At 53.9% G+C, this 18,686-nt stretch overlaps 2 protein-coding genes across 2 annotated transcripts; one reads left to right on the top strand and one right to left on the bottom strand.

Moving 5' to 3' along the window:
- The first annotated feature begins 663 nt into the window (after positions 1–663).
- On the top strand, positions 664–8,819 carry LOC101870661 (tyrosine-protein kinase Srms). The gene is made up of 8 exons (XM_005146796.3): positions 664–1,411; positions 3,625–3,746; positions 4,540–4,706; positions 5,607–5,745; positions 6,319–6,477; positions 7,405–7,586; positions 7,748–7,904; positions 8,248–8,819. Exons 1-8 carry the CDS (start codon positions 1,056–1,058, stop codon positions 8,439–8,441), a joined length of 1,476 nt encoding a protein of 491 aa, XP_005146853.2. The 5' UTR covers positions 664–1,055; the 3' UTR covers positions 8,442–8,819.
- A 3,305-nt stretch (positions 8,820–12,124) lies between these two features.
- On the bottom strand, positions 12,125–14,962 carry PPDPF (pancreatic progenitor cell differentiation and proliferation factor). The gene is made up of 5 exons (XM_005146795.3): positions 14,854–14,962; positions 13,789–13,871; positions 13,140–13,217; positions 12,673–12,769; positions 12,125–12,482 (listed from the first exon to the last, which is right to left on the bottom strand). Exons 2-5 carry the CDS (start codon positions 13,841–13,843, stop codon positions 12,377–12,379), a joined length of 336 nt encoding a protein of 111 aa, XP_005146852.2. The 5' UTR covers positions 13,844–13,871; positions 14,854–14,962; the 3' UTR covers positions 12,125–12,376.
- Positions 14,963–18,686: the final 3,724 nt, after the last annotated feature.

Genomic DNA, 18,686 nt, shown 5'->3' with positions numbered 1-18,686 from the left:
GGTCCCATTTTGTTCTTCAATCTGCAGCTTAGATCTTTACCATTGACTTTCCATTATCTTTAAGCAGCCTCTTTGAAAACCCAACTGCACACCCAAAATGAGCCACTCAGACCAGTTATAACCAAAGGAGGATGGAAACAATGGGCTCAAGGCCAGGAGCGGGGTTGCCAGGCACAGAATTCCCTCTAATTAGATAGAACAGTTAAATGACAAAACCCATGCAGGGGCTGGGGGGGCTGGAGCTGGGATTCCTCATCCTAGCAGCATCTTCAGGTGGCTCAAAGTGCAAGGTGGAGATCTCCATCCTTTGATCCATCAGCCAAGGACCTCCTAATGCTGAGAGGGGCACATCTTTGCTGGAGGCTGAGCAAGCACCAGATCCTGGTGGATCTGGGAAGTGGGTTCTTGCAATGGGGAATTAATGGGAGGAGGTGAATTCATCAGCAGGGTAACACTGAGAGGTCGCTGCAGTCCAAGAAAGGAAAGGGATTATGTTACAACCCCCACACGATCCAAACTGCCTCTTTTCCAAGGTTATTCCCTCACTTCTGCCTGAACTCGCACACTTACGGATACAGTTATTTTCCTATGGAAAAGAAAACCAACCCAAACCCTCCCACACAAGTGAGATCAGGACCATTAACTGCAGTCAACCACTTGTCACAAGAGCTGCTTGACGAGCAGAGAGCTGTGTTTACCAGGGCTGGGGTAACCAGCAGGAGAGCTTCACAGCCATAATTAAAGAGCAAGCTAAAGCCTTCTTGCTCCTGCTTGGAGAGCAGCGAGTGCGGCTCCAGCTGTGCCCGGCTCCCAGATGTGCCCGTGGGTCTGAGCGTGGGCCTCCCTCCTGCAGACTCGTCCCACCAGAACAACCAGTTTCACTTTCAGGAATAGGAAGTTCTTTGGGAAGTGCCGGCAAGCGCCCAGACACGCGCCAGGGACGCGGGACGATGGTGTGTGCTTCCCAGCCGGCAGCATGAGCCTGGGATCACCCCTTCCAACAGCCTCGGGAAGCACGGTGGCATAGACCACCGCATCCATCGCATCCTCCAGGGATGGAGCAGTTTGTCCGGAAGCGTTTGACCTTCCTGACATCCTTCTGGAACAAGCTCCGTCCCCGCTCCGTGTCGGAGAGCTGCTCGCTGGGGTATCTGGGTTCTGATTCCGTTTCACTGCACTCGGAGGCGAATTCCATTCCCTTCATCCCCAAGTCCTCTCTTTGCATTGCTTTATATGCTTTCACAGCCCGGAGTGAGGAGGAACTGAGTGTAAGCGCAGGGGACAAACTGCGTGTCCTCAGAGAAGAAGGGGAGTATGTGTTTGCCCGGCGGCTGCTGGGGGAGCCGGCCATGGGCTATGTCCCTGCTGCTTACGTGGCCAACCTCAGCCAGGGCACCTCTGCTCATCGACCGTAAGTATCTGATGCTCTGGAATGGCAGGGGATGGAGGTCGGACTGTGGTAACATGTTCCTGTCCAGGGAATGTTGTGCTCATCCTCTGTGACAGGAGGAGCATGAGCTCCTTGTCCCTGGCTCTTGCCATCAGTGGTGGTGGGGCTGAGTGGGGATCTGCTCCCCCCTGGGCATCTCTGCTCCTGCAGCTCACAGCAGTGGGGTGGAGGTATTCAGCACAGCAAGCAAGGGTTGGGGGTGCACCAAGGGGGCAGAGATGCTGATACCCATTCCTGGGTGTATCACCCTAGCATAGGATGGGGTATCTCTGTGCTATAATGCAGTGTGATGCTGCGCAGGGGTGCAGCTGCAGTGCTGGATACATGAGCTTCTTCTTGCCATGACTCCTTTCCCTCTTGCTGTGCATTAAAAGGGAAGAGGAGAGGCTTGTACCTGAGCCCTGCCAGCTCTGAAGGGCCTAGGAGTGCAGGGAGAAGCGGTTTGGGTTGTGACCTGCTGGGAAGCTCTATAGGACTGAGCCATAGTGGTGCTGCTGCCTGGCTCCAGCTCATCCAGGGCTGGGGGTTCCCCTGTTGGTGCCTCTCCCATGAGACACGGAGCTGGGGTTGATGTGTCAGCCTGTGCTCAGCTGGGGAAAGCCCAGGCTCATCCTTGCATAAAGCAGCCTGGTTCTGACACGCTAGAGAAAGCGCCCCAAGGCACGGCTGCTCCCTGTGCTCCAGGCCTTGAGTCATGCAAGTGATGGGATGGGGAGGGTGTAATCACCCTGCAGAACCATCCCTGTGCTTCCCAGGAGCAGGGGTGAAGGAAAGGAATAGGGGGAGCCTGGAAAAGGGCCCTGATGTGCAGGGGCAGTGAAGTGGGATGGGAGAGACCCTCCCTCCCTCACCTCCCTGCGTGTGCTTTGGGGAAAGGCAGATCCAGTCTGGTTTGGACTATGCTGGGATCACACCAGTGAGGACCATGGAGTTAGCTCGCTGCTTTCATCCCATTGCACAGGGCAATTGGGCAGGCTCAGAGTGTGCGTGTCTATGTGTGTACATAACCCAGCCCCATCCCGAGGACAGGTCAAGGGCAATGGGGTGCTGCAGGAGGGCAGCAAGCCTCGGCTCTGCAGCCGGAGGGAGCCGGGAGCACGCAGACTGCACGGAGCCGCAGGTCGGAGCTGGGGGCTCATTTGTTCAGCTGCTCTAACCCCATCACGTATCGTTTCCTGCTCGGCTGCTCAGGCACTGGTGATCCCATCCCAGCTGATGATGAAACCTCGTGTCCTGGCTGTGCTTAGGCTGGATGTAGAGACAGGAGAAGGGAATGGCTTTAACCTGCCCAAGAGAGGGGAGACTGAGCTGAGCTCTGAGGCAGAAGCTGTTCCCTGTGAGGGTGCTGAGGCGCTGGCACAGGGTGCCCAGAGAAGCTGTGGCTGCCCCATCCCTGGCAGTGCTCAAGGCCAGGTTGGACACAGGGGCTTGGAGCAGCTGCTCCAGTGGAAGGGGTCCCTGCCCGTGGCAGGGGTTGGAGCTGGAGGAGCTTTAAGGTCCCTTCCAGCACAAACCAAGCTGGGAATTCTATAAGGCAGCTTCTTCCCAGTGTTCCTATGAATCCTGCTGAGTCAGGACCCATCCTGCCTTTCCATGCTGGAGATTCAGTGACAAATCTCAGGGCTGATGAGGCACAGGAGAGGGTCTCGGCTGGGTCCTCTCTCCTGGCTTGGTGCTACTGAGGTCCCCACCAGCGCTGCCACATCTGGAGCAGCAAATGGCAGCTCCCAGGGATGTTTCCATTGCTCCTGGGTCCCTGGGAGCTGGTTGTGTCCAGGAGCTGCAGGTCCAGCAGGAAACAGCATAGCTGTTGCTCTTGTGGCAGGACACATGGGTGCACCCACTGGAGCATCCTCTGTGCAGCAGTTGGTGGTTGGTGTTTCCATTAAGGGCAGGCTGTCAGCCCAGGTTTGGGGTGCAGCTGAGACCTGCCCAGCTCCATACAGGGGTGAGCAGGCACAGCTGGAGGAAATCAATTGCAGGTAACAAGATGCGATGAAATGCAACAAGGACCAACTAAACCCATTCCAACCAAGCAGGCATGAGCAAATGGTGGTAGGGAGCTGCTCCCTCCCATCCCTGGCTCAGAGGATGCTGGAGCCCTTAGGGTGGATGCAGCCCTGTCCATGCACTATCTCTTTGCCCCACACTAACCCCTCTACTCTTCCCCTTAGTTGGTACTTCAGCAAGATCAGCCGAAACGAAGCGGAGCAGCTCCTCCTTTCCCCTCCCAACCAGCACGGCTCCTTCCTCGTCCGGGACAGCGAGAGCAGCAAGGGTGAATACTCTCTCTCAGGTAATTTAATGGCAGTTATCCAGAGCAAATTAGCACAGGGCCAAAGGAAGCAGCTGTTCCTTAGGGCAGCTCCTGGCTGGGTCAGCGCGGGGTGAAAAACACGGAACCATGCTCAAAGCACTTTACAGCATCTTGTTAAAGTGACTTGACAGCTTGTTAAAAGCATGGGGAAAGCTGAGGGATGCAGGTATGGATTGCTGAATGATTGCGGCAAAGGAAAGTCCATTGTTCCCGTCCAGGCTATGAAAGCCATCAACAAATCACAGCGGCTTAATGATGGTTTCATGGCACCAACTCCCAGGATTTCATTCCAGTGGATTTGGTCAGCTGAGAGTTGGCTGCAAATATGCTGTGATTGCAGAATACCAGGGGCTGGGCTGCTCACACACACTCAGCTGAATTCAGGGGGCTCAGAGCAGACAGTGCTGTTGCAGTCCGGTTTGATCCATGTCAATGTGCACAGTGAACCCCACATCCACGCATTGGTCCCCAGGGCTGTGGAGGTCCACCCCAAACAGCAATAAAGGGTCCATCTGGGGGGGATTAGCTCCATTAATAAAGCATCATCTCTTTGGGACAAACAAACCCTGCTTGCCTATGGACAGGAATCTCCTGAGCCAGGAGTTGGGAGCAAATGGGATGGTGTGGAGTGGGATGTAACACACCAAGGGTAAGTTGTGTTGCTTTAATAGAGTAGGTGCATGGAAAGGAGAGAGGATGAGGGTGAGCAGGGAGCTGGGAATGGACTGGAGATGGCACAAGATGATTTTCCCCTTCCTGGGCTTCCCTGCAGTGCGCAACCACACGAAGGTCAGCCACTTCCGGATCTGCAAGAGCCCACGGGGCAGCCTCTACATCCAGAAGGGACATCCCTTCCCCGACATGGAAGAGCTCCTTGCCTTCTACATGGAGCACTGGAAGGTCATCCAGAGCCCCTTGCTGCAGCCCTGCAGCCCTGCGGTGCGTATGCCAATGGCACGAGTTCGGCCAAGGGCCCTGGGATGGAAATAGGGGAAATGAGGGAAAAATAGGTATAATCGGTCTATCCATATGGGGTTTGAGCTTTATGAAGCCAAATTTAAACTATACCCTTAGTATAGCTGCCAGATTCACCTTTTATCAGCCATGTTAAAGCCGGGCATGGCATTTATATGTGTTTCTGACCAGCCAAAAGGCAACGTGTTCTCCACCTCAAAGACTAGAAACCACGTTGTTACAAATCCATTCAATACTGAATCTGGACAAATCCACACTTCCAGTTCTTTTCTCCTAGACTATAATAAGACCACATTGCTTTTATATAGCTTTCATGTCAATTAACATGGCACTCATAAGTCCAATGAGAGTATTAATCCCAAATTGCTGACTCATTTCCTGATTAGAATTCCATCCACCAATTATGACTTGGAAATAACAGTTAACCATGTGAATAATGTGAGAGGGAAATGGAAAGGTATAAGATAAAAGAAATGCTTCATGAGCTGGAGTCTAAATCAGCCATAATGTGCAGTAATATTCATTTACTCGTTATTATTTATTGGTGGAAATGGAGAAAAGCCATATTTGAGGTCTAATGAGGAGTGAATTATGACTTGAATGGCTGATGCTTCATGTAGGCTCTAAAGATCTGCCCCCTTGCAGACTGTGGCTGAGAGCAGAGCTAATGCAAAGGGTGACCCCATCCTTTGTGCCCCCAATGAACACTTAAGAGAGGGAAAAGCAGTCCCAGTGCAATGCAGGTGATGGAGCATCGTGTCCTGCTCACTGCTCAGTGCCACCATGGGCACCAGAAGCTGGTGCAGGCTCCAGCAGCAGGTCCTGGTGCTGGTTGGTCCGAGCATCCGATGTCCATGTTTGCAGACCCCCCCTGAGAGGGATGGCTGGGAACGTCCACGCTGGGAGTTCACCCTGCGGAGGAAGCTGGGAGAGGGATACTTTGGAGAGGTGTGGGAAGGGCTGTGGAGGAACACGGTGCCAGTGGCCATCAAGATCATTAAAGGTAGGTGGACAAGGAGATGTTAACAGTGGCCAAATGGGTCTCTTGTTCACTGACTCATCAGTCACCCCCTTTTGTTTCTTGGTCTTCTTGGTCCCTATGTCTTGTCCTATCAAGTGTAGGACTTGGCAAGTAGCCACTGGACCCACCTAAGCTTGGGCTACACTTTGGATAGCAGGTTGGATGGAGCTTTGAGCAATGTGCTCTAGTGGAAGGTGTCCCTGTCCTTGACAGGGGGTTGAACTGGATGAGCTTTAAGGCCCCTTCAACCCAAACCAGTCTGGGATTCTATGATCCTGTTTATAAAATGGCTTAATCAAGTGAGCTTGTGATAAGTCATATCAAGTCAAATCAAATCAAATGGTTTGTGCTAAGTCAAGTCCTGGTGGGACAGTGATCCTGATGGGAAAACATCTCTGGGGTGTTGGATCTGAGACACAGGATGTGCAGACATGAACTCTGAGAGCAGGGGTGGACTTTGGGGAGGAAAAAGGTCCTTATTCCAGTTGGATGTGCTGAGCTCTCAATGTCCCCATGAGAAAGCAGCTCACAACAGTCATTGGCTTTCTTCCCCAGCTGACATGAAGGCAGAAGACTTCACTAAGGAGATCCAGAACCTGAAGCGCCTGCGGCACGAGAAGCTGATCCAGCTGCACGCTGTGTGCTCACTGGATGAGCCCGTGTACATCATCACTGAGCTCATGCGGAAAGGCAACCTCCACACCTACCTCAACAGTGAGTACCCACACCATGGGGAGCAGGGTCTTGGGGCAGTGCTGCTGTGTGGATGCTTTCCATGTCCCACATCAGCCCTACAAACCTAAGGGTGAGCCTAAGAGCAAGCTTGGTCTCGGTCCTGTTTGTGATGCAGAGCAATCCATGGGTGCTTGGTGGAGATGGCCTTGGGTGGCTTTAACACCCAAAGACCCAGTCTGATGTGGTCCTTCTGGTGTCCGTGTGGGCTGGGTCTGTGTCAGTCCCTTGATAGGGGCCTTCATCTCTCCTTCTCCATCCAACCCATGATCTGCCAGCTCCCACCAGTGCACAGAGACCCCTCTGCTGTGTTTGGGTAACTCTTGCCTTTGTTATAACTGAAATGGCCAAACCTGAGCTGGCATCATGGTTGTGCTCATTATACAGAGCTAGTACCAGGCCATGGTCCACTCAGGCATCAGTTTCTTTTTCTTGGCCTCTCTTCCTGACCCAGTAATCAGTCTCAAAGGGGAACAAGACAAACCGCTTCCCACCAAGACCTGTTTTTCTACTGGTACCCTTCTCCTCCTCCACACTGACCTTGTTTTTGGCTGGGGCTCCAGCAGCATCTGGTGCTGGAAGAGCTGGAGCTCACAGGTAGGACAAGTTGAGAGGCTTGGCTGGAGATTTGCATGGCAGGAGGTCACCTTTAGCTGTGAACAAGCCATGGACATCTGCATCATCATTGCAGCACAGGGTGCTCTTCAAAGCTCACATCAGTCCCATTCCTTAGGAACACATGGCTGTGTTGAACTTCCCATGCTGTACCACCATGATGTTCAGGCATGACCTGAGGTTTTACATGTTCCCCTGTGATGGTGACATGGGATCAGGTCTCTTTCCAAACCAGAACAGCCCAAATAGATGTTGCTTCATTGCCCCCAACGCTTGGTTCATCTCTGTTAACAGGTCCTGAAGGGAAGTCCCTGAGCACCTCCCACCTGCTCAACATCGCCTGCCAAGTGGCGGATGGGATGAGGTACCTGGAGGAGAAGCACATTGTCCATCGGGATCTGGCGGCCAGAAACATCCTGGTGGGAGAGGAGCTCACCTGCAAGATTGCTGATTTTGGACTTGCCCGGCTCCTCAAGGTCAGTCACTTGGATGCTGTGCTCCCTCTGTCACCCCAGGCCACCCAGCTGCCACATCCATGGGGCATCCCATTCCGCCACCATCCCCTTTCCCAGTCCAAAGCCACAGAGGCTGTGTTCATTACACCATCCCTCATGACCCATCTCTGGTTGCTTTTCAGGATGACATTTATTCCACCAGCAGCAGCACTAAGATCCCGGTGAAATGGACAGCCCCGGAGGCAGCCAACTACCGCACCTACTCCCTCAAATCCGATGTCTGGTCCTATGGGATTCTGCTCTATGAAGTCTTCACGTATGGACAGATTCCATACGAAGGTAGGGGTCCAGTGCCACTCCATCCACATGCTGGGCAGCTTGCCCATGGTCCCTAAAAGCCAACATGTCATGGGTTGTTCTATTGTCCTTTCCACAAGGGATGTGGAAGCAGCTCCTAGAGCAAAAGCAACTTCTTGTCCTCTTTGGGGGTTGCTAAGATGGATTTTCAGTGCTTGCAGGAAGGAGGTGTGGGCTGGATGATCTCCCATAGCCTCTCCTCTATCAGCCTCATGGCATAGACCACGCCACAGCAGCACAAGCCGACACCTTGGCCCACTGTAGCTGTACCTCCAGAGCATCCTTTGGGGACATCAGATACGGGAGCATCTCCTTTTCCTTGCAGGGATGACAAACCAGGAAACCGTCCGGCAAATCACCAGGGGCTACCGCCTGCCCCGGCCCAGCTCCTGCCCTCCCGAGATCTACAGCATCATGTTGGAATGCTGGAGCGGCAACACGGAGGAGCGTCCCACCTTCCTGGCCCTGCGGGAGAAGCTGGGCTTCATCTACAGACGGCTGCTCAGCTCCCTCTCCTGAGGGACCCTTTCCCACCATCCTTCCTGTACAAAGCTCCTCCAGGCCAGCTCTTGCCAAGAAGCTCCTTCCCTCTGGTTTGCCCTCAAACAGGGCATGTCCCACCTCCAGAACCGTGGTCCCTCTGGGTCAGGATGCAGGGAGGTGGCCAAGGGGAAAGGCAATGAGAGGTGGAGAACCCATTGCTGTGTAGCAGCCTGGAAAAGCCCCGTGGTAGTGAAGGCATCAGCCAGAGTTTACATGGTCATTCAGGCAGTAGGGTGGGAGGTCCCTGCTGCTCCCCATGCCAACGTGAAGGTTTGCAGTTCGTGTTCAGTTGTGGCTCTGCTTCATGTAGTGTGTCTGGTGTGTTCATCAATAAATGTGAGTGCATCATCCGTTGCTGGATGCTCTGCCCTCACTGCTGCTCTTCTCCCTGCCTGCAAAGCAGTGGTTTGCCACCAGTCCCACTTCTGCAGCCACAGATAGAGCCACCCTCAGGTCTCTTTGGCTCATCCTGGTGTGTATTAAACCTCTGTGTGTGTCTGAACAAGGGACAGGCCAAGGGGAATGGCTTGAACCTGCCCCAGGGGAGACTGAGCTGAGCTCTTAGGCAGAAGCTGTTCCCTGTGAGGGTGCTGAGTTGCTGGCACAGGGTGCCCAGAGAAGCTGTGGCTGCCCCATCCCTGGCAGTGCTCAAGGCCAGGTTGGACACAGGGGCTTGGAGCAGCTGCTCCAGTGGAAGGGGTCCCTGCCTGTGGCAGCGGTTGGAGCTGGATGAGCTTGAAGGTCCCTTCCAATACCTATGATTCTATGAACCATTGCTTCACTATGTTTTGGTCTTTATCACTCTTACATTACAAGGCCAAGTGATGCTCCAGTGGCAGGGAACACGATGTGCTGGGGGTGAAAGGCAGCCAGGCACAGCTTGGATGCTGATTTCCTACTAACAAGCCTGTTTGGCCTGAAGATCAAAGCCATGTCCAGAAGGTGATGGGCAGGGACACGCTTGCTGCAGCCATAAGATATGTAATCTGCAGGTCTGGCAGCCACCAGATGGAGCTAACAATTAAGCAGGAGGTGAAGGGGGAGTGTGGGGTGATGGGGTGGTCCATGGCTGGGGGCCCTCATAAGCTGCACTGGCCCCATCAGACGTGAGATCCCAAAGCATCTCGCTCTGCTGTAGCAATACCATGATGGGTGGTATGGAGAGGGGACATGGTGCTACCCACAGCAGCGTTTCCTTCCTCCTCCTCTGCATTAAAAGCTGTTGTGCTGCTTGGGTTTGCCCTCCAGCACAGTGTGCTGGGCTCTGGCAATCCTCTAAGTCATAACTTGCTTACTAAAAGCAGATGGATTTGGGGTGGGTGCCCAGATTTCCTCATCTTCTCCCAGGATCCCAGCCTGGGCAGGACACTGCAGTTTCCCCCCACATCAGAGCTGCTATGGGGAGATCCATCCCACAAAGGCAGAGCCCCAGCTCCTTCCAAACCCCTCTGGAATGGGCGCTGCAAATGCTGTTGTTAGGGGCATTCGCCTGCTCTGGTTTCAGGCTGGCATTTGAAATCAGTGCCAGCCTAATGCGATGCATTTGTGCTGCAGTTTGTGTCTATTTATAAGGGCCCACGTTGGCCTTTGAAAGGGTGAGGGGGAAGCAAAATGCTGGGGGGGGGGGGGGGGAAGGCAATGAAAGGGCTGAAAGCAAGTGGAATGCACTGGCTGCTTTAATCCCAAATATGTGAGTTACTCAACAGGGAAAACACAGGATCTCATGCAGCAGAGAGGGGGGAGTCTGTCCCTATGGGTTGGTGCTATGGGAGGCAGGTGCTTGCCCCTCCGACAGCAAGGCTGATGGAAAGAGGGGATGCTTAGGGAGGGGTATGGTGCATAAAGCTGGTGGCATCACAGCAAGAACCAGGAAAAGCAGGGATGCAGGATCAGTGCCTTTGCCCTGCTATAGCCTCCCCCGGGGTGCCTGAGGACAGTTTGATCACGAGACCAACAAGCAAATAGAGCACTATTGACTTTACCTTTGTGTGTCCACACTTTACTCTGCAGCCCGTGAGGCTGCAGGCTTGCAGGGAATACATTTCTCTCTCTAAAACCTAGGGAATGCTGCTGGGAATCAGCAGTGGATGAGACCCAACTGCTTCCCCTAGGGATCCTAGGGGTGAGCAGCAGCCAAAGGGCTTTGGGACATGGATAGGGTGTTTGCTGCTACAGCCGATGCCCCCTCTTGTCTTAACTCAGAAAGTGGGGTTTTTGCTTGATTTTCATGGGTTTGGTGATATTTTAAAGGCTGCCATGTGCTTCCTGCAATATAGAACCATGTGTACCCCAGCACCCACCACTACTGGATCCAACCATGGGTCCAACCCATGTGTCCAAGGCTGCTGGCCCTGGGTACCCCCACAGAGCCATTCTCTTTGGATGCATACAGAGAGTGGGAGCAGAAGTCCCAGTGCAGCTCCTAAGGACAGGGGGGACACAGGACCACAACCTGGAGACACAGAGCTCAGGACAATGCTAACACAACACTTTTCCTTACCAGGAGCAAGGAGCGAAGCTGGACATGACCCTGGATGCCTCTGCAGCATGGGTGAGAAGCGGAGCAGCCACAGTTCCTGCAGCTGCCTGAGCACAGCCTTGCCCTTTGCCCCTGCCCACACAGGTACAAAGTCAAAGCCATCACTCGTGCAAGCCCAGCCTGGTTTGGGTTGGAAGGGACCTTAAGGCTCATCCAGCTCCAACCCCTGTCAGGTTCAAGCCATTCCCCTTGTCCTGTCCCTACATCCCTTGTCCCAAGCCCCTCTCCAGGTTTCCTGGAGCCTCTTTAGGCACTGGAGCTGCTCTAAAGTCTGCCCTTAAGGAGCCTTCTCTTGTCCAGGCTGTAACCCCCAGCTGCCATCAGGGCTGCAGCACCAATGCACACAGGCACCATCCTGTATCCCAGGCTGGGGCTGTATGCAGACCAGAGCAGGAGCTTTGGCACCTTTAAATCAGCCCCTGCCAGGATTGTGTTTGCCTCGGGCAGGAATTCGGGACCTTGCCTCCTCCCAAACAGGAACCTGCAGGCTCTTGTTTTCCCTGTGCTTTATCAAGCAGCCCTCCCCAGCTATCAGGCTAATCACAGCAGGGGCAAACAGGCAAGCTGACTGATTCCAGGCAAAAAGCAACCAAAACACTGCTGAGGGTATCAGAGGACATTGCCCTGCTGAGCTCTGGTATTGCCATTCACACCGTGAGCTCCAGGCTCACATCAGACCCATGAAATGAGCCTTAGCTCTCCCCTCATTACTGAGGGCTCCTTTAGCAGCCCCTGCGCCAATGTATCAGCTGGAGAGGGGTCTTGCAATCTCCTTCCCTTGTTATTCTGCACCCAAATCCTTCCCACAGCCCTGACCTGAGCCAGCTCAGTCCCAGACACTCATTCTCACCCCACAAGGCATTAGAGCAGGGCTGCAATGTGCTTGAGGAGCAAAACAAGGGCAGTGCCAGCAGGGACAGGCTGTGCAGCCAAGTAAGGAGGGAATGGTGGGGGAGGCATCCACAGCATCACCACAGGCCAGCCGGAGCTTGCTCACATGCCAACACACACACACCAGCGCATCGCAATGGCACCATTGATGTCTATTGGTGTCCAACCCCACCAGCATCGACAGCATCACTCTGCCCTCCCACCCCAGATGAAGAACAACCCACACTGGTTTAAAAGGCTGCTCAGGTTTATTAGTTGCCATTGTGTCAGTGCAAGGTAAGTAAAACAAGTTACCACATCTGTGTGGAAAAGGGCATCGTTACATTGTGGAACAGAAAGGCTGGTGTGGGAATCATCGGGGGGGAGTTGCCGTGTTTTATCATCACAAAGCACCACCTTTGCCTTGCAGAAGCCACCCTATTCTATGGGGGTAATGGGGATGTGCCCGCCTGTGTGGGAGCAGCACCCAGCACCCACCCGCTCACGCCGAGGGCCCCGAGCTGGGCTCACTCATGTGGCGCCTCCGTCCTGCTCCTGGTTCCAGGCCACAAGCCACTGGTCCTGTTGTCAGCTGCAGTGCTCCCAGGCTGTAAGAGAGCACAGAGAGGGTCAGGCAGTGCCAAGGTGTTTGTTTGTGCAGCAAAGGAATAGGTGCTCTGGGCAGGAAGAAAGCCCCCATTGGGTCAGGATGCACTTTAGGGATGTCTCCAGCTGCCCTGGGTGCTGCACTGGTGCTCCTGTGTTATTGGTGTTATTCCATCCAAGGAAAGCACTCACCTCTCCTGGGACTCGGACACGGTTGTCATGGCTGGGTGAGTCACCTTCCCAAAGAAGAAGCTGGCCCACCAGTGACCGGGATCGGATTTGGGCAGACCTAGAGGACAATGCAAGGGAAAGTCCAGGTCAGAGCAGCCCCATCACCTACCCCTGTGTCATCCTGAGGCTTCCTGCTGTGGGGCCCCCAATGTAAGATGGATGTGGAGCTGTTTGGAGTGAGTCCAGAGGAGGCCATAGAGATGCTCTGAGGATGCTCCAGGGAGACCTCAGAGTAGCTCCAGTGCCTGAAGGAGTTACAAGAAACATGGAGAGAGGCTTTGGACAAGGGCCTGTAGGGACAGGACAAGGGGAATGGCTTGAACCTGACGGAGCTTTAAGGTCCCTTCAACCCAAACCATCCTGGGATTCTATCATCCCATAGGAGAGGCTCAGTGGGGTTTGCATGGGGCTGGGACAGTGGCACTCACCTGGGGGGTGGGGGATGACCTCCCCTGAGTACTCAGAGCTGCTGCAGGAGCTGTTGCTGGATGTGGAGCTCAGGCGCCCTGTGGAGCAATCACAGCCATCAGAGCCAGCACCAACCCTCAGCCTTGAGAGGAGAAGCAAAGCACAGCCTTGGTGTGGCCATTCCTGTCTCATCCAGCACTTGTGCAGCTTTAGTCCAACTGCTGCAAGCCTTGATCCATGAGGTCCCTTCCAACCTGGCATTCTGTGCTTCCATGAATCCTGTTACTACTTTCAGCTCCAGGGGAATACTTTAATGCTCTCTGGTTTAGGCAATCCATTAAACCAGAAGGTCTCTCCCCTGCAGAGGTACCATTGCCCAGGCTGGTTTTGCAGCTCATTCCCATAACCCATTTCCATACACATTTGAAGCCACCACCTCCCCTCACCTACAACCTTAATGACAAGGGAAAGAGACTGCAAGCCCCATCTCCAACAGGTACAATGGGGCATGAGCCCCAAAGGAGGGTCCCAGTACAGGGGATTGGCTTCTGGTGCCCCCCTTCCCCAGCAAGGAGCGCTTATGGGTGTCATCTGAAAGCTTCATCCCTGCTGCAGCCACATCACCCTGAGCCTGCAGAGCACCCAGCCCACCCCAGCACCCATCCTTACTTCTGTAGTAGTTGTGTGTGGCCATGAGCGAGCCGCTCGATGGGATGGATGCCATGGTCCCGGATCTTGGATCTTGTGCAGATCTAAAACCAGGGAGCAAAGGGGCAGCCGTTACTGCAGAGTTTAAATGGTACCAGTATGACTCCTTGGGATGTGCATGGTGGCACTGCGCTGGGGATAGAGGATATTGCTCACAGTGCTAACCACAGCTCTAGAGCTCTGGCCAAGAGCTACGTGCAAAATACTTCCCTTTGCCCAGAGCAGGGCTTGGCAGGTTTGCACAGCACCATCCCCGACCCCTTCCCTGCCGGATGTTTTATTTCCTCGCAGAAATCCAGTTCTCTTCCTTGTATCAACAGTTGGGAGTTACGAAATCTCAGGCCGGGATTGCGTAAGGAGCAAGGGAGTGTTTAGCTTGGGGCACATCATGTGAGGGATTCCAGCCCCAGCCCGTCCCCAGCAGCACCTCACCGTCCCGAACTGGGACAAACCCGCCTGTCCTGCACCACCAAGCACAACGCAGGCCTCCTCCAGCACGGGAAAGAACATTCTCTCCCTGGCCCAGTTCCGAGCTGGGGAAGTGCTTTCCCCCTCCTGGCACAAAGCACCCTCCTGCCAAGATGCTGACCCTTCCCATGCCCCATGATCTGGTTCATTCCTCTCCAAACAAGCTCCAAGGCAGCCAAAGGAAGCATCTGCCAGCAGTCCTGGACCTGTAGGAGGACACGGAGCCCCATCGCCATCCGGAAGCACCGGCATGGGCTGTGATCCGAATGCGGGGGGCACCCAGCACCCTCACCAACATCACCTCCTCACCAGCTCCTGGTAAGGCTTCCCCTGCCCTAAAGATGCACCCACTTGTTAGGTATCCTACTACAGAATCATCTCCACGCACCCGCGTCCCCATTAATACGGTGATCCTTAGTGGGGAAACTGAGGCACGGAGCCATCTCCCATCGGTTTCACCCCACAACGCCTCGGTACACCCTTGCAGTTGATCCCTCCCGAACGTCCCACCCCAAAACTGCTTCAGGGCGCCCCGTTACACTACTGATCGCAGCGTACCTGGGCTGGGGCGGCGGAGGGGTCCGGCGGCCGGGCACTAGGACCGCAGGGCCCACTGGGCGGCGGAGGTAGCGTCCGCTCCGCACCGCACGGCCTGAGCCGCGGCGCTGCAAGCCCCGCCCCCTGAACGATCCTTATATGCCCTCTGGCCACGCCCCCAGGAGGGATTCACCAATCGGGGCGTGGGGGCGGGGCTCAGCATGCTCTTCTCCCGCGGGAAACGGGATTTGCGCGGCAGCTTGTGCGTGGCGGCGAGCACCAGAGGGGAGGATGTGGTGGTACCGAGGGGATGCTCCATGCTCCATGCTCGGTATCCCCTGTCCTGCCACAGACACCCTCCATGATACTTGGGTAAGAGCTGATTTGAGCGGTAGGGACCCGATACCACCTTTAAAATTAGAGTGAAAGGGAATAAATAAGTTCTGATGTATTTGTAGGGGTTCTGGGCTGGCTGGGCTGTAGCGATCTGGGAGAAAATACTTTCTTTTAGAGGGAAAAAGCCTGCAGCAAGGCTACAGGATGCAGGGTTACATCAGCAAGGCCATCCCCAACAGAGACAGGGATATCATCTCTCTCTCTCAATGCTTCTCCATCCATCTCTGGAATACTGGGTTCAGTTTTGAACCCTGTTCTACAGAAAAGATATGGGTAGGATGGAGAGGGTCTACAGGTGATGCAAGGGCTGAGCAGCTGTGAGGAAAAGCTGAGTCTGGATTCCCAAGTCAAAGCCTATCCTGGGTGTGTTGAAGAAAAGATAATGCATTTCATCTGTGTTGATCAGGACTCAGCAGTTTGAAAAGCCAGCAGGTGACAAGATTTGGATAGATTTTGATTCCTCTCTATTTAGAGCCTCTGGGTTGTCTGCAACTCTCCTTAACTTACTGTTGGATTTCTGGTTTCTGCCCTTTTGTTTTAAACCCAGTTCTCTGGGCTCCATATCACAGTTGACACCTAGCTTTTGTTATCTGCTGGTTGCATGTGCTGTGGGAAATAGCCTTATGTGTTAATGTTGTATTTGGCACAACCATCTGGAAGCCTTCAAAGGCGCAGAGCTGAGCAACCTGCAGCCTCTGGACTCCACCAGCCCTCACAGGACATCACAGATGGGTGTTAGTGAATCTTGGGGATGCTGGGGCACCTCGATGCTCAGCCAACAAGGCTTAACGCTGCTACAGGATTCCATCTGGGGATGTGGCATCCCAATGGCTTCAGGAACTGGGTCAGTGGTGAGAAAGTTGCCCAACAGCCACACTGCAGTTCCCCATAGTGCTGCAGAGCCTGGTCCTGCACAACTGAAGGGATTCCTGAATTCCCCCTGTATGGAGGAGCTCTCTTCAAAGGCAGGAGCAGGCACAACCTGTGCTCAGCCCTTCTGAGCTGCAGTCTCCTGGCTGTTCCTGTATTGCTCATGGCTAGGTTTGGGATGTGGAATCATCCGTCCAGTCCAGGCAGCTGCTGCCACCTATGGATGAAGAATAGCCCAGATGTTCACCCTAGGTCCTTCATTAGGATTATCTCTTTCTCCTTCCCCAGTGCCTTTGTAGCCTCAGAGGACCCAGCAAGAGCAACTGTGAAGCCAAACCCGTGGTTGTGTTGTGACCCAACAGAGATACCTGAGCATCTTCCCTTGTCTGCTCATGTTTAAATGGGAAAAGGGGGTGTCCTGGAAATGCAAGGGGAGGCTTTTCTGAAGCACAACACTTGAGGAGCTGCCTGCCTGGGGTATATGCAGCAAAGTGACCCAAGTGCCACCTTAGTAGGAGAATAAACCTACTAAGTCAGCAAAGCCTTAGCAGCATCCTCTGCTCATATGTGTGTTTTAATAAAGGATGGGGAGTTATTAAAGCCACTGAGTTACCACCAGAGCAGGAATTTCACCCATCTCTGGCTGTTATTAAATTGTCTAAAAGGAGAAGCTGTCCTGCTCTGCTCCCAGGGGAATGTGGGTACCAAGGCTGCCTTTGAAACCATGGCACCAAAGGCAACCCATGGCAGAGCTGAGTTTTAGGGGTTTATAGACACCAGGGATGGGATGTAGCTGTTCTACCAAGAGAGGTTTCCTTGTCTTGACCCCATAACTTGGCCATTTGGTAGGAAAAGGGTTTCTGGAGGAGCATCCCCATCTGGAGCCATGCACTACGGTGGGTCCTTGGGTGCAGCCCTGCATGAGGTACACTTGTGTCCCATCAGGGGTGACACCAGACACCGTCCCCAGCTGGCCAAGTGGATGGAGGGCTCGGACATCTTGTTATCCCTTCCAAAGCTTATTTTTAACTCCCTGGCTCCAATTTAAAGGTATCAGCAGCGTGTGCTGAGCGCAGGACCTCAAAATACTCCATTCCTCCTCTTTCCCTTGGCTTTTGCTCCCATCATTTCTGCCTTCATCGTTCTTCTTCAGGTCTGCAGTGTGAAAATGGGTTGAAAAACATGCTGGCATTAAAAGCTTCATGAGAGAGCTGGGCTGGGGCAGCCTGGAGAAGAGAAGGCTCCTTAAGGGGAGACCTGAGAGCATCTCCAGTGCCTAAAGGGGCTACAAGGAACCTGGAGAGGGGCTTGGGACAAGGGATGCAGGGACAGGCCAAGGGGAATGGCTTGAACCTGCCAGAGGGGAGACTGAGCTGAGCTCTTAGGCAGAAGCTGTTCCCTGTGCGGGTGCTGAGGCGCTGGCACAGGGTGCCCAGAGAAGCTGTGGCTGCCCCATCCCTGGCAGTGCTCAAGGCCAGGTTGGACACAGGGGCTTGGAGCAGCTGCTCCAGTGGAAGGGGTCCCTGCCCGTGGATGAGCTTTGAGGTCCCTTCCAACCCAAACCATTCTGATGGATGAGGAGAGGATGGTCAGCATCTTGGTGTGGGTGCAAAGACTCTGCAAAGCTTCCAAAGCTGGTGTGGAAGGAGCTGACAGCCTAACAGCATTCCCCCCTTCCATAAAGCTGCCTTTTAGAGGACAACCACTGCCCTACATGCCTCTGATCTGCTTTTCCAATGGCTATGGCATGAGGAGCTGCATTTCCTCCTTTCAAGGAAAATATCTCTACTGCTTTGCATGGGAAGGAGGGGGGAAAAATCAATTTACAGCTATTCCTGTGTCCATCCCCAGCTTATCCCCAGTAAGAGCAGGGCTTTGGGTGCAGCATCAAGGCAGGCATCCTTTGGGAAGTGTTCTGTGCCCAATCCCCCACCTCCAGAGCAGACCTGCTGCATTTTATAGTGACAAGCCACGAGTGCTCAGCTGAACATGTTACTCGCGGGAGGAAACACCCCCAGTGTGAAGGCAAATCCAGGCAGACAGCCTGGGGTGTTCATATCCCAGATACATACAAATTACCAGCACTGCGGATTCCTTGCTCTCCCAGTCTCACTGTGCAGGGCCTCTTTGGGGGGAAAAATAGGAATCTTTATTATTATGGCTGGGAAAAGGGAATTTTTAGCTTAAAGCATCAGATCTTAACCTTGGGGCTGTGGGGCTGGATGGGGTTGAAGTGATGGTGAAAGGGGTATGAGGTACCTGCTCTGTGTGCATCCTGCCCATCCCTTTGTGGGGGGGTTCTGTTTTCTTAAGTGACCTCAAACCATTTGGGGATGGCTTTTTGGAGTGGGGGAATGAAGCCTAAATAGGATGCATGGGAATTGTTTCAGCTGGGACCCGAATCTGAAGCCAGATGGATGGGGATGAGGCGCTAAAATTCAGCCGCCTTCAGATGCTGCCTGCTCAGGTCTCTTCTTTTACATAGCTGAACGTTTAAGGACAGATTCCCACTGTTTTCCAAGAGGGAAGATGGTTCCAGTCGGGTGTTAAAATTGATCCTGATGGTCCATTGGGATCACATGTGTTTG

Source organism: Melopsittacus undulatus, chromosome 10, assembly GCF_012275295.1.
Source record: "Melopsittacus undulatus isolate bMelUnd1 chromosome 10, bMelUnd1.mat.Z, whole genome shotgun sequence".
In the NCBI taxonomy this organism is placed as follows: domain Eukaryota; kingdom Metazoa; phylum Chordata; class Aves; order Psittaciformes; family Psittaculidae; genus Melopsittacus; species Melopsittacus undulatus.
This window is presented reverse-complemented; position numbering and strand designations above follow the sequence as displayed.

What these genes read in the sequence shown, in the direction of transcription:
- LOC101870661 (XM_005146796.3), top strand. Translation starts at nt 1,056, where the DNA reads ATGGAGCAGTTTGTCCGGAAGCGTTTGACCTTCCTGACATCCTTCTGG. An exon ending in GGCACCTCTGCTCATCGACC is followed by an intron (nt 1,412 to 3,624) that starts GTAAGTATCTGA and finishes TCTTCCCCTTAG; the next exon opens with TTGGTACTTCAGCAAGATCA. An exon ending in TGCAGCCCTGCAGCCCTGCG is followed by an intron (nt 4,707 to 5,606) that starts GTGCGTATGCCA and finishes CCATGTTTGCAG; the next exon opens with ACCCCCCCTGAGAGGGATGG.
- PPDPF (XM_005146795.3), bottom strand. Translation starts at nt 13,843, where the DNA reads ATGGCATCCATCCCATCGAGCGGCTCGCTCATGGCCACACACAACTAC. An exon ending in GGTCATCCCCCACCCCCCAG is followed by an intron (nt 12,770 to 13,139) that starts GTGAGTGCCACT and finishes ATTGTCCTCTAG; the next exon opens with GTCTGCCCAAATCCGATCCC. An exon ending in GTGTCCGAGTCCCAGGAGAG is followed by an intron (nt 12,483 to 12,672) that starts GTGAGTGCTTTC and finishes GCTCTCTTACAG; the next exon opens with CCTGGGAGCACTGCAGCTGA.